We start from the raw sequence: 15,588 nt of genomic DNA on the forward strand, positions 1-15,588 counted from the left end.
ATATTAGTTTACACCTGGTGAACTTTTCATTTTGTTTTCCATTTAAAATGATAAACTGGAGCAAATTGAGGTCTTATGATACATTTCAGCCATAATTGTCATCTTTACCAAAACTGTTGTATAAAGGTTGCAAATGCCCATTTTGAAACATTTCGGGAGCACCTGTCAAATATTACTTAGCTTTGCCTTAACTATTAATAAATACCTTTTGTTTATATTTCTATTCGTGATGATAGTCATTAATATAACATACCATCACGAAAAAGGGTAAGAAATGTGAAATTCCCAGGTATCGTGTAATGCAAGAAAGCAGCATCAGCCAAAAAAAGATTCACACAACCATTCCCTGTAAATATTTGTCCAGTTACTCCTCAAATTTATTTAACCTATCAACTTCCACGACAGATGGAAGTTTGTTCCGGCAATTAACCACCTGCTGGCTAAAAGCAAATTTCCGCACATCTATTCTACATCTTTTGGATACACTACTAAGTTGCAGAGAACAGACAGTAAAGTATCTCCTATTTTTTTTTTTTTTTTTTGATTTGGTAGTTGTTGGCGCATCAGCTTCTGTGGCCATATTGCACCTCCCAAGGTTTTTGCAGTACTTTGATCCAAGCCCGAGGCGGGAATCGAACCCGCAACCTTTGGGTTGCCGGGCAGGTACTTTACCCACTCGGCTAGCCCGGTCGGCTGTATCTGTCTTAGTGGGTGGAAAACTGCTAGTTGAGGGGGATACAAGGACTAATAGATTAACAGTAGCCACTGGCAGAGGTGGAAGTGATTCTTGCACTGCTTCTATTGAAATGAGCAGAAGCCTGAAAAAAATATGCAGGATATTTCAGAGACTGCTGGAAGTCATTGCGGTACAAGTAAACACATGGGTTGTGTTAGGGTAGCTAAGAATAGAAATAGGTGCATGTATACCTGCGTGTACACCAATGCTAGGAGTTTGGTAAATAAATTTGATGATTTGAGGTATTGCTCAAAACATCAAAGGCAGATATTGTTGGGATATCAGAGACGTGGTGTCACACAGATATAAGTAATGCGGAACTGGAATTTGGGGAATACAATGTGTATAGAAAGGATAGACAGGACAGGAGGGGAGGAGGGGTTATGCTATTAATTAAGAAACACATAAAGTCCAAGGAAGTGAAGCCAGTCGACATCGATGGACAGGGCAGTGTCGAGTCAGTTTGGTGTGACATAAGCATAGGGAAATCAAAATTGAGAGTAGGAGTGTGCTATAGGCCTAATGACTCTGATGAGTATAATAAGATATTGTACAGGGAAATAGTGGGCCAGTAAATCAGAGTCTTATAATGGGGAATTTTAATTTCCCAGATATTGACTGGAATTTGTGGGTTGGTCACTCGCACACTAGCAAGGCTTTTGTGGATTTATTGGATGATTGTTTTCTACATCAGCATGTTCGTGAGGCAACAAGAGGGAGCAATACTCTTGATCTGATTATCAGTAGTGATTCTTCATGCATTAAGAATCTGCAGATAAATGAACCACTAGGTGGCAGTGATCACAGTGTGTTGAAGTGAGATTTACTCAAGGAGGTAACTACCATCAGAGGTAAAGGGAAGGGTTTTTGTTTTCGTAAAGGCGACTATGATGGTCTGAGACAGTATTTAAATTCTATACAGTGGGACCAACTGATGATGTTACCAATAGCAAACTCAAAATGGGAAGCATTCAAGGAACTAATCTTGGAGGCTACTAGGCTTTACATACCAACTAAGAAATATTGTTCAAGGTTTAGGCCTAAATGGTTGTCAGATGAACTAATGAGACATGTGGCAGAGAAGAAAAATGCATGGGATACATACAAATTAATGGGTGACATGGAAGCCTATGATAGATATAAGTTGGTCTGTAACCAAGTCACAAAGGAGATTAGGCAGGCAAAGGCAGACTATGAAAAATCCTTGGCAAAGGATGCAAAGAAAAACAGAAAAGAGTTCTTTACATATTTAAACTCAAGAAGGAAAGGGATGAATCAGATTGGTCCACTGGATATTGATGGTTCAACAGTTGAGGATCCTGCTCAGGTGGCTAACAATCTAAACGAGTATTTTGCATCTACATTCACGCATGAGGAGTTATTCAGGAAGGAGAATGATGTAGGTAAAGTAAACATTGGCAGTGAGCTGGATGATTTTGTAATAACTGAGAGGAAAGTGGAGGAGAGATTGTTGAGGATAAACATAAAAAAGGCACATGGGGTGGATGGGATCTATCCAGTTATATTAAAGGAGGCAGCAAAGGAAGTAAGCAAACCCCTAGCCATAATTATGAGAGCTTCTTTGGACTCAGGGGAGGTACCCATAGACTGGAGATGTGCAAATGTAACCCCAATTCACAAAGGAGGATCAAAGGCTGACACAAGTAATTATAGACCTGTTAGTTTAACTTCTGTTCCAGGTAAATTAATGGAGGCACTGGTTAAAGCAGCACTGCAGGATCATCTAGACAAGAATTCAGTTATAGCTCAGACGCAGCATGGTTTTGTTAAGGGCAGGTCTTGCCTGACCAATTTGATTGGATGCTATGATGTAGTCACAAAAGAACTGGATGCAGGAAATAACTTTGATATTATATATTTGGATCTTAGAAAGGCTTTTGATACTGTTGCACATGGAAGACTGCTGCACAAATTGGAGCAGTGTGGCACTGGAGGCAAATTGCTGCTATGGATAAGGGGATGGTTGAGTGGCAGAAGACAGAGAGTGGTAATCAATGGACACTGCTCAACGTGGACTAATGTTATTAGTGGAGTTCCTCAGGGTTCAGTGTTGGGTCTGTTGTTGTTTTCGGTGTTTATGAATGATATTGATGATGCTATATCAAGTTTAATGTCCAAGTTTGCAGATGATACAAAGGTTGGCAGGGTTGTTACTGACGCTATGCTGCTGCAACAGGATCTGGAAAGGTTGAACAGATGGGCTGAGAGGTGGCAAATGAAGTTTAACATTGACAAATGTAAAGTACTACATATGGGAAACAGTAACCCCAGGGCAACGTATCAACTCTGCAGTACTACACTGACAGTGGTGGAGAATGAAAAGGACCTGGGGGTAATTGTGCAGGCAGATATGAAGTTCTCTGAGCAGTGCAGACGAGCTGCAAGAGTAGCTCATGGTGTCTTGTCAATGATATACAGGAATTTTTCTAGCAGGGATAAGGAGGTGATTATTCCCTTGTATAAGGCAATGGTTAGGCCCCATCTTGAGTACTGTATACAGGTCTGGAGGCCTCATTTCAAGAAGGATGTAGAGCTGCTGGAACGGGTACAGAGAAGGGCAACAAGATTAGTGAATGGAACAAAGGGTTGCTCTTATGAAGAAAGGCTTAAGTTTTGCAAATTACAGAGTCTGGAGACTAGGCACCGGCGAGGTGATCTGATAGAGGTGTATAAGGCTTTGAATGGTTTGAGCATGCTCAATGCCAATGGGATTCTTCATCTTACTCAGAATAATCACCTCAGAGGGCATAAATTCAAATTGAGGAAGGACGGATGTCGGATAGATGTGCGGAAATTTGCCTTTGGCCAGCGGGTGGTTGGTTGGTGGAACCGACTTCCATCACTTGTTGTTGAAGTTGATAGTCTAAACAAATTTAAAGCTCAACTGGACAGGTATTTCGAACGAACGGAGGGGTGAAATGGGAGTGGTGTGTGTTTTTTTTTTTTTGGCTGATGCTGAATAAGCTTGCTTTCTTGCATCATATGCCTCTACTAATGCTAATGCTAATCTGTCTTTCCTTAATTCGAATTTATGCCCCCATAGGTTTGTAATCTGAATAAGTGGAAGAATTCCATCAGAATTCAGGATGCTCAACCCATTCAAGGCCTTATACATCTCAATCAGATCACCACACAGGTGCTTAGTCTCTAGCCATTGCAATTTGCAGAACTTAAGCCTCTCTTGGTAAGAGGATCTCTTCATTCTCCTTACCAATCTTGTTGCCCTTCTCTGTACACACTCAAGCACATCTACATCCTTCCTAAAATGAGGCCTCCAGACCTGCACGCAGTACTCAAGGCGTGGCCTGACCATTGCCTTATACAGAGGGACAATCACCTCCTTTTCCCTGCTAGCAAAATTCCTGTATATCATTGAAAAAAACCCATGACCTGCCCTGGCAGCCTGTCTGTATTGCTCAGAGAACTTCATATCTGACTGCACAATTACTCCCAGGTCTTTTTCATTTTCTGCCACCTTAAGTGTAGTACCACACAGTTGGTACATTTCTCTGGGGTTAATTCTACCCCCCATATGCAGTACTTTGCATCTGTCAAGGTTAAACTTCAGTTGCCACTTCTCAGCCCATCTGCCCAAATTTTCTAGATCCTGTTGCAGTAGCACACTGCCATTACTGTCATTAACAACCCTGCCAACCTTTATCATCTGCAAACTTCGACACTAAGCCCGATATACCTTCATCAATATCATTGATAAATATACTAGACAACAGTGGACCCAACACCGAACCCTGTGGGACTCCACTAATAATATGAGTCCACAAAGAGCGGCACCCATTGATTACCACCTTCTCCCACTTAACCATCCTTTTATCCATTGTAGCAACTTACCCTTAATACCATTATGCTCCATTTGTACAGTAGTCTTCCATGCGCAACAGTGTCAAAAGCTTTCCTGAAATCCAAGTATATGATATAAAAATTATTTTTTTGCATCCAGTTTCTTTGTAACTACATCATAATAACCAATCAAATTTGTCAGACAAAACTTTCCCTTAACACACCCGTGCTGTGTCTGAATTATTGCTGCAGCCTTGTCTAGGTGATGCACTTTCTTTGAACACCAGTGCACCTCACTCTTCGGATAAGCTCCTTCAGAATACTACCTAATTTTTTCACTGAAAAAATATCCAAAAGGGAAAATTTTAGAACAAATTTATTTATGCAGTTGAGGAGAAGAAAGTTCTATGTAAGGGTTCTAGAAAGGATGAAGAGACACTGCATAAAGTGAATCCCTCGAGGTGACTTTTTAATAAAAGCTGATTCATTACTATATTATATTATTCTTGTTGCAATAATCTAACTTTTGAAATACCCCTCATATACACACTAAGTACAGTAGCCCTCCCCTTGGCTTGGATAAGTCTTGAAAAATCTGAAATTGCTAATAAGCTTGACAAAAGTTGAGAAAGAGACTATGAAAACTCTCTTGATCAATGAGTTTAAATGGGGGTTTTAGTCTGTTAAGGCCACCTGAATCAATTTTTCATCTGTTGCTGCCACCTTTCAATCAATCAGTTGAAAACAATCTTACCACTCTTTGTTGTGTTACATAAAGTTGTATATATCTTCAGAGAGCCACACAAACCATTTTAATCATATTGCCCACAGGCTACCATTTCATTTTGCAGTTCAAATTCAGCAATCGCTACTAACTAATTTTTACCAACCAACCACCGATGCCATGCATAAAGCATAATGGAACTGTTTCAATTATATTGGTATAACATTAGAACTCCCTTTGGCCCTCTTCAAAATATTTGAAAGTTCTATACCGAAATGAGACAATAACTGCTTAAAAAAAATAAATAATACGTTTTCTGTTATGCCATTCAACAAAAAAACCTGTACTTTTTAAACATTGATTTTCACTGAATGAAGGGCATTCTGGTGAATGCAAGTAAAATTTTGGATATGAAAAGTGGAACACTATTCTGCATGAAGATAATGATATGTTTATTGCATATAGTTTATTGCATATAGGCCACCATACCTGGTAGGTTACAAAGCAGTACCATCAACAAACAGCAATGTATTATTGAAATTATTATTTACCTCTTATTGTATCTTGTACTTTATTTGCCTCTTTATCATATTTGTGCTGTGCTGTTGACAGCACACATAATATACAATGATGCAGATAATAACTCTTTTAAATTATTATACAAGTAGCCAAAACTTAAAAATAAAATAAAAACTACAAAGAGCAGTTAAAATAATTCTATATATACAGGGCAGGCAAAAAAACTGCAGCACCTTAAAAGAAAGTAACATTTATAGTGAAACGTATAAGATATTGCTTGATTACAGTCGTTTTGTTTGTCACAAAGCAAAGGTATTGCATCAGACAGTAATTACAAGGTATTGCATCTGCCGTTTCTATAAACACAGCGTTTGATTTTGATTTTTTTTTTTTGGGACACAAAAACAGCAAGGTTATAGTGTGCCATGGAAAGATTAAAATTCAAAAAAGATAAGACTGGTTACTTTTAAAAAGGTTACTTCTTCGAAAGGTGCATATATATATATATATATATATATATATATAGACATATCAATAAATAAAATCAGTACAATGATAAAAGCAAATTGTATATTTCATATGAGTGTATATATATTGATCGATTTTAAAAATTTAAAACTGCTTTTAAATGACAATGACACATTGTCATTGTCATTTAAAATCTGACTGAGTGTATATGGCTCAGTCAGATGGGTAAAAGCAGTAAAACGAGTATTTCTAGAACTGGTACAATCACATAAAATACGTTGAACAGATAAAATGATGTTGCATTGCTCGCACAAACATGGCATTAGAAGGGTACACACATTAGAAGGGTACTCATTAGTATCCTGTTTTTCGGAGGTGTAAGTTGACACCAAGAAAAAAAGAGTAGCCGTTGCTCTGTCCCAGGAAGGGCTTAATGTGCTATCGCTGATAAAATAGGCTGCCGCCAGTCAACAGTATCCCACGTGCTGAAATTAAAGCATGAAACCGGTGATGTGAAGAGAAGACCTGGATCAGGCTGCAAGAGAGTGACTACGCCTTCCCAAGATTGATATTTAAAATAGCTATGCCTTCGTAATCGCCATGCTAGTGCTCCTGGTCTAAAACTCGACTTTGAGATGGCCTCTGGTGTTGAAACAAGTGCACGAACTATCCAAAGATGGCTTTCAGAATATGGTCTGCATGACTATTGGCCAAAGAAGAAGCCTTTGTTGAATGATAAAATAGGCTGCCGCCAGTCAACAGTATCCTGCGTGCTGAAATTAAAGCATGAAACCGGTGATGTGAAGAGAAGACCTGGATCAGGCTGCAAGAGAGTGACTACGCCTTCCCAAGATTGATATTTAAAATAGCTATTCCTTCGTAATCGCCATGCTAGTGCTCCTGGTCTAAAACTCGACTTTGAGATGGCCTCTGGTGTTGAAACAAGTGCACGAACTATCCAAAGATGGCTTTCAGAATATGGTCTGCATGACTATTGGCCAAAGAAGAAGCCTTTGTTGAATGATAAAATAGGCCGCCGCCAGTCAACAGTATCCTGCGTGCTGAAATTAAAGCATGAAACCGGTGATGTGAAGAGAAGACCTGGATCAGGCTGCAAGAGAGTGACTACGCCTTCCCAAGATTGATATTTAAAATAGCTATTCCTTCGTAATCGCCATGCTAGTGCTCCTGGTCTAAAACTGGACTTTGAGATGGCCTCTGGTGTTGAAACAAGTGCACGAACTATCCAAAGATGGCTTTCAGAATATGGTCTGCACGACTATTGGCCAAAGAAGAAGCCTTTGTTGAAGAAGGAATGAGGAAAAATTGATTTGCTTGGGCTAAAACGCATGTTTCACAGACAAAAGAGCAATGGAACACATTTTTTCTGATGAATTGAAATTCAACCTGCATGGCTCGAATGGGAAGCGATATGTCAGAAGATGAAAATCGGAGACATACCATCCTGACTGCATAACACCGACTGAAAAGTTTCCCACCAGTCAGATAGTTTGGAGATGCATAGCAAGCAAAGGGGTGGGGCGAATTAAGTTTATTAATGGAACGATGAATGCAGAAACCTAGACTGCTATCTTGGAGGAGTACCTGAAACCCATTATTAGGGATCACCACGCAAATGCCCAAAACTGCATTTTTCAACATGACCGAGCACAATGTTTTCCCTCGTTTTTCTACCTTAAGGTGCAGTTATACCTCAGAAATGCTGGCATTACAGTGTTGGACTGGTGCAGCAACAGTCCAGATTTGACCCTATTGAAAATTGCTGGTACACAGGGTCCTCTAAAATTGCTCAGAAGAAGCCAATAAGTAAGATTCAGCTGCAGGAGAGCATTATAAGGGTGTGGTACCACGAAACTGGGGAACCGTATATATCCAGAAGTTGATTAATTCTATGCCAGATCGTTGCAAGGTTGTAATTGCAGTTCGAGGAGGAACAACAAAATATTGAGGACTTATTTTGCTGATTTACAGTACATAATACTATTACGTTAACTTGTCATTTCAATTTGTACGTGTAAATGCAATAAAATGTATGTTTGGTTGTCACAATTGTCATTTGCATAATTTCTCATATTTCCATTAATTACGCATTTTTCCCTTTGGGAAGATATTTAAGGCAATTAGGTATATCAAGTGGAGTCTTTTTATTGGATTTTATTCAGAGAGATATATATATATTCTATCTAACAAATGCATTTCAAACATTTCTACATGCAGTGCAAAACACATTATTTGCAAAATTCACAAGCAGTGCAGTTTTTTTGTTCGCCACTCTGTGTATGTATACACAGAGTGGTGAACAAAACAGAATTTGTATTAATATTAAATTAAATTGAGTAAGTATAAGTGGACGTGAAAGTTACAAGGTTTTTTTTTTTTTTTAGGTAGTTGTTGATGCATCGGCTTCTGTGGCCATATTGCACTTCCCAAAGTTTTTGCATTTTCTAATCTGATCCAAGCCTGAGGCAGGATTCAAACCCGTGACCTTTGGGTTGCTAGGTAGGCACTTTACCCACCAAGCTAGCCCAGTCAGCATTACACAAGGTGCCAGTAACTATAAGGGTGAGGAAAGTAGAAAAAGAAGAGTAGCAGATTAGTAAAAGATGAAAGAATGTTATTATCCTAAAGGTTATGATAAATTAAGTAAATTATGGACTAAATTGCCAAGCCAATATAAAGTCGGAGAACTATAAAGTAAAATTCGTACAACAAAATATTAATAAAATGAAAATAAAAATAAAATGATGTAGCTGTCATCAGATATGGGGGGAACAATTTTAGTAAAAGGTCTAGGCCTGACGTAGCCCAGTGGTCAGGAGCAAGAGTGCATAGCACGCGTTCCTTGAGTGGACCGGGGTTCAAGCCCGTGACTACTAAATACGATAAATATTTGTATTGACGATTTATTGTAAACTCTACTGACATGGTTGTCGTGCCGGAGTATAAACAGAAAATTTATTTATTTAATATAGGTAATGCAAAAAATGCTTGATCTGATGTCAGTAGAAATAAATATTGATAAATGATCAGGTATTTCATCAGGGGACTACACCTGACCATGTGCACCTGACTACACCATCAGGAACTGCATATCTATACTTGCCCATAATAGTAGGAGATAAGTGAAAGGCCAAAAAGGAATGAAATGAAATTAGCACTTTTTAATATAGTATGGACAAGGTAGTCCCAATGCAGTGTGATATATTTAGGTAAAAATTAATTTAGCTAAAAATAAGTACTGAGTTGGGATAAAAACGGTTAATATCAATGTTTATTATAAGCATCGAGTTTGGATAAAAATAGTTAATATCAATATGTTTAATATAAATATGTGGAATTTAGTGAAGGATTTAATTTTGTATAGATAAGAAATCAGTGTATTTTAAAAATAAATTGGAACAAGCAAATGGTATAAGGGTGAGATATTAAATTGAGGATGGGGAAGGGAAAAAGAGCATTTTAAATAAATAAAGACGAAAAATAGCAATAGAAGTAGGAACATTCATTTCACCCCCGTTTTGCACTAATAGTTTAAAGAACGGGAAGAAATTTAGAATTATACAGCAGAAAGATAAAAAAGCATGGAGAAAGTTATTAAACAACACTAAGCTTGCTGGGGTTGTGAAGCCCAACCTTGTAGTAAGAGCTCTGGCATTTGTAAGCATTAGTATAAAATGGAGCTAATACCAACTGCTTGTATTGAAAGGAAAAATGTGTCGAAACATGCCGAGAAATGAATCTAAAACGAAACCGAAAAGTATGATAAGACAATGAAAGTGTACGATACCTGGGGTATTTCAAGAAATGCGAGGAGAAAATGAGCTGGCAGGAAAAATAAATGCAGGGAGCTGAGAAGCACAAATTCAGTAGCATAGATGAATGTATACAGGCTTAAACCAAATGAGCAATTTTCCAGCTATTTTGAATTTCTTCACAGCTTACTATTAAGTCCGCTTTGCTGCTATAAATTGCTTTCTCGTGTAGATATAAATTGTTCGCCCCATATCTGATGACAGCTATACCATTTTCATTTTATTTTCATTTTTATTTGCATTTTATTAATATTTTGTTATACTAATTTTTGTTTAAAGTTCCCCCACTTTATATTGGCTTGGCAATTCAGCCCATAATTTACTTAATTCATCATAACCTTTAGAATATTAACATTCTTTCATCTTTCACTAATCTACTACTCTTCTTTTTCTACTTTCCTCACCCTTATAGTTACTGGCACCTTGTGTAACTTTCACATCCATTTATAATTACTCAATTTAATTTAATATTAATACAAATTACATATACTCTTGCATCCTTTAATGTTGCTTTGTGCTTTTAGGTGCATCTTTATACCTAATTTATTAATCTTGCTTTCACCGAAACCATTTCATCTAGTGTTTATCTCTTTTCTATGTTACTCTTTAAGCTTTTCTTTTAAAGAGTTACATTAAAATGAGTTACAATGTTTTTTGTTGTTTACAGCTGTAACAGGTTAGTAGCCCCGTAACGTATCATCTCTCTCTCTCTCTCTCTCTCTCTCTCTCTCTCTCTATATATATATATATATATATATATATATATATATATATATAGAGAGAGAGAGAGAGAGAGAGATAGAGAGAGATAAATGATACGTTACGGCTACTAACCTGTTACAGCTATAAACAACAAATTGGGAGTCAAAGAAAATAAAACAGTGCAGGATTAATATACTATGCACCTCCCCTGCCTTGGCCTTCAGCTGAAATGGGAAGCACAGGATATCATCCTTAGCTCCTCTTTGACATATGCAGTATGGTTAAACCCAGATGTACATATAAATAGTAAAATTAGTATTAGTAACTAGCAGTCAAAAATTGAAACTTATACAAATTTTTTCAGAAATCAGCAAATATAATTTTTATACTTTTATAATTTATAAAATATTTTTATACTTCCATATATATCCAAATTTGCAAAAAAACTTGAAATGCCTAAAATTTTCCATTTGCTTCACTGAAGTCATCTAAAAAAGATATGGCTTTTGTGCATAACAGGATGCACTGAAAAAGTCTTATTTCAGGAATACTTACTCGAATTTGTTCCACAATACTTCTAATCTGTGGCTCAAAGCCCATGTCTAGCATTCGGTCAGCTTCATCTAGCACAAGATATGTACAGCGATGAAGATTTATAACCTGACAAGATAGGAAATCTAAAAGACGACCAGGAGTTGCTATACAAATTTCAACACCTGAAAAGGGGAAAGGGAGATTTTATATATATTTTATATAATTCTATATATATATATATATATAGAATTATTTTTGACAATTTTGCACTGGAAATGCAATATCAATTAAACTAGCTAATACTGCATTTATAAAATATAAAAGTAAATAATTTATTCACAAGAATTCTGAGAATTAATTTACAGGTTCTAGCTGAAAAATGAAAGAGATGCAAATTATTTATAACAAGTTAGTTAGTTAACATTGTGTTATATGTCAGGTGCATTTGACTTTTTTGCTTATATTAAATGATTTTTTTTTTGTTTTTCTATAAATGACAGAAGTGAACAGTAAATATAGTTATCTCCTTATCGATAGGCGCCTCAGTAGCCAGGTGGGCAGGAGCAGGTGCGTGCACACGCTTCTTGATTAGACCGGGGTTCGAGCCCGTACGGAGGATGCGGAAAGGTCAGGGAATGACCACCGCATATCCCCGCAGCAATATGGCCTTAGTAAACAAACCTTATCGATTAATTAAGATTATTACTTTCCAGAACACCTAATAAAACTACAGTTTTATGTTCTCTAAACTTAGCCATTCAGTTAAATTGCAACTGTATAATAATTATTACTTTCCTCCTGTATATTCTTATTTTTTTTTTTTTGTCCCTTTCCTCTCTTTGTATATGTATCTCTTCACAAGTGAAACCATGTTCATAGTCTTATACAACAATACACATGAAGTGTGCATGAACTGTCTAAACTTAAACAATACTGTATTAAAACTACATTTAATGTATGAATTTCTGTTTTACATAAAAACTGTTATAGAAAAAAGAAATATTAGCTGCTGGATTTCTATTTGTTAATGAAACTTGGAATGAATTAACAAATATTTTTAAAAGGCCTAAATATAAAATTTCATGAAAACCCACTTGCTGAGATCTGAGTTGTTACTTTCAGATGAACATGGTTGCTGTTGTTGGAGTGGAGGTTTAATGGTGCAAGGGCTACCATAGCCAAATTGCACCTCCAACTTTGAAATGATCAGTATAGTAAGGAAAGGAACCCAAGAGTAGTTACACCAATTAATTGCTTTTAGAAAGGTGAACAGCTCGTTTAAATTGGTATCATTTCCAATAATGTTGCTTAGACTTGTAGTCCTGTTATGTTAGTAAGGGGATCGGAATGAAGAGATTCTAGCAGTATGATAGTGGGCATATTCCAGAAGGATATGCTTTACAGTAAGTAGATAATGGCAATGCAAACAGTGTGATGGACGATCACCTAGCAATAAGAAGAGATGTGTTAAACTGGTATGGCCAATTCTTGTTCTCACCAGTACAACTTTTTCATGCCTATTCTGCCAGAAGCTGGATTTGATAATTGTGGTTTCTGCTTTATTTGTAATAATTTTTTTCGGTTGGGTGCTCCACATTTCAGTCCACTGTTCATTACATAGTCATTGTGTGAGCAGTTTATAATCAATGGAGGGAACTGAAATGGGGTCAATGCCTACAGGGTTTCTTGCTGCTTGATCTGCATATTCGTTTCCCAATATTCCAATGTGCCCAAGAATCCAGCAAAATGTAATAGTCTGTTTGTTGTCACTGAGTTGAAATATTCATGATCCGATTTGTCTCAACGGTGGATGTGAATTTTGAACATTGTTTTCCAGAGCTATCACTGTACTCAGAAAGTCTGTATAGATTATGGTCTGTGGACTAGAGATTATAGTAAGTAGGGTTAAAGCCATTTTAATAACATAAAATTCCACTGTAAAATTACTACAGCTCCCACAGCTGTATCAGTATAGACATGCAGAGCTTGTGCACTGGCTAAGGCATGGGGGGCATGGAGCTTTTGAAAAGTTTGTTTGTTTGTTTGTTTGAAAATTTTGTTAAAAGAGGTGTTTCACCCAACGATGGAATTAGCTATCACATGGTAGTATTCTTATTTTCCATTGAGGTTGCACTGGTTCTGTGTCTTGAAATATACTAGTCAGTTGTATATTCCATTGCTGCATTATTCCCGCAAGCTTATTTCTGTAAAGGTTTATGCATGGAGAATCATAGAGGTTCTCCAGATGGGATGGGAAGGGAGACTACAGATTGTGACTACATAATTAGGAAGTAACATCTTTCTCCAAAGGTGAAGAAGTGGAGGTTCATTGGCATCTATACATAGACTCTGAACCTGCAAGATGCTGTATGGTCCAAGAGAAATTCTGAGAACACTGTGTTGTACTAGTTTGAGATATTTTAATACAGTTTTGCATGCAGAGTCACAAACTGGTGCTCCATAATCTAAGCGGGATCTGATCATAGCTTGGTACAGGTGGAGAAGAATATAATAATCTTTCCCCCCCATATCATAGATGAGATAACTAAGTATGTTCAGTTTTTTCATATAGGTGATACATGTTTCCAATATATTTTTCTGGAATGGGAGTTTTGTATCGATTACTAGACCTAAGAATTGGAAGTTCTTGGTAAGCCATATTGGATCAATTTCCAACTGTAATTCATATTGTGGATGTAGCTGACGATTTCTGCAGTAATTAACAGCTTTGGTTTTTTAAGTGGATAGAAGTAACCATTATGTGAAATCCACGACATTGTTCTGTTTATCGCACATTGTAACCATCACTCAACAGAATAGATATTCTGTGAATAATATATTGTAAGGTTGTCTGTGTAGGGGTATCAACATTAGCTGGAGATTTATTTATTCTGAGCACAAAGAGCATAGCATTAAGTATGGATCCCTGCAGCACACTTTTCTGGACAAAAGTTTGTGAAACTGCATTGCGATAACACACTTGGAAGTGTGTGTGTGTGTGTGTGTGTGTGTGTGTGTGTGTGTGTGTGTGTGTGTGTGTGTGTGTGTGTGTGTGTTAGCAGTAAAAGTGGTCCCTCACAAAACTGCATGAAAGTGTCACTGTGAAGATACAAACTCTGCCAAGACCAGATGAGCATATGAGTAGTGTAGGTATCTTGGATAGAGTGTTGTTGTGTTGTTCATCTGGCCACTTAGATACTGGAAGATCCCATCACCAGGAAGGGGCATTCCAGCATCTGTCCATGCAACAAGGAGCGGGATGCCTGTTGGAGTTTAAGTCAACCAGCAGAGCAAGGAGGGAAGAGGACACAAGGAATGAAGTGAGGTATAGGGAAGGGAAGGGGAAGGCAAAGCTGGGACCCCGAGGAAGGGAGGTTGTACTAGGTTGTACTACCACCACAGTTGTACTAGGTTAATAGAACTTCTTTCAATTAGATCGAGGCATTACATTCACCTTTAAAACTCATTACTTCAGAAAATCGTTAAAATTAATTCCGAATCTATTGAAGTAATGGAGGCATGGAAACATTTCTCAATTTTGGACTGTATCAGAACCATAACTTTGTCACTCAAAGAAGTAAAACTGTCAACGTTAAATGCATGTGGAAAATGCATGGCCAGAGTCAGTTCATTCAGGAAATATGGTCGAACAGGCAGAAAATGGAATCTGTGCGATAGCAGAACTTACTACGTCGGTAGGAGGGAAAGGTTTTGATGACATGACTACTCAAGCCCTCGTGGATAGCACAGCTGACAGAATTGCCCTCCTCCCAACACCGGCTGGAAAAGACCCAAGTTTGAATCCCGTCGATGAAGAGAGGAATTTTTATGGGGGTTACACAATGTGGCTGAGTTAGTTGGGCTCGGGCGAGGGTAGTATGGTTTTTTCTCCTGGAAACTCACACACACACACTTCCAAGTGTGTTATCGCAATGCAGTTTCACAAACTTTTGTCCAGAAAAGTGTGCTGCAGGGATCCATACTTAATGGTATGCTCTTTGTGCTCAGAATAAATAAATCTCCAGTTTTTCATCCAGAAAACAGAAAATCGACCTCAGGACACACATTTAATATATAGACAATATACACAGAGTAACATGGCCTTAGTCGCCGATGCTCCTAAAAAAAAAATTAAAAAAAGATATGATTACTGAAGACTTCAAGAATTACTGGTAGAAAAGAAGCCGGTGTAGTGGATTTGGTGCAAATGGCATTGGAGGTAAAATCAAATCAATTCAGATGATGATATCGCA

At 37.5% G+C, this 15,588-nt stretch overlaps 1 protein-coding gene across 1 annotated transcript in view; it reads right to left on the reverse strand.

Annotated features, from left to right (window-relative positions):
• The window catches only part of LOC150076717 (putative ATP-dependent RNA helicase DDX17), a 141,055-nt gene that overhangs the window by 64,509 nt on the left and 60,958 nt on the right, over positions 1-15,588 (reverse strand). Inside the window, exon 8 of the mRNA XM_090386635.1 lies at positions 11,357-11,517. Coding sequence (XP_090242761.1) covers positions 11,357-11,517 — 161 coding nt within the window. The remainder of the gene's footprint in view (positions 1-11,356; positions 11,518-15,588) is intronic.

This window comes from Mastigoproctus giganteus, chromosome 12 (genome assembly GCF_048544385.1).
Source record: "Mastigoproctus giganteus isolate SK-2022 chromosome 12, ASM4854438v1, whole genome shotgun sequence".
NCBI classification, from domain to species: Eukaryota; Metazoa; Arthropoda; class Arachnida; order Uropygi; family Thelyphonidae; genus Mastigoproctus; species Mastigoproctus giganteus.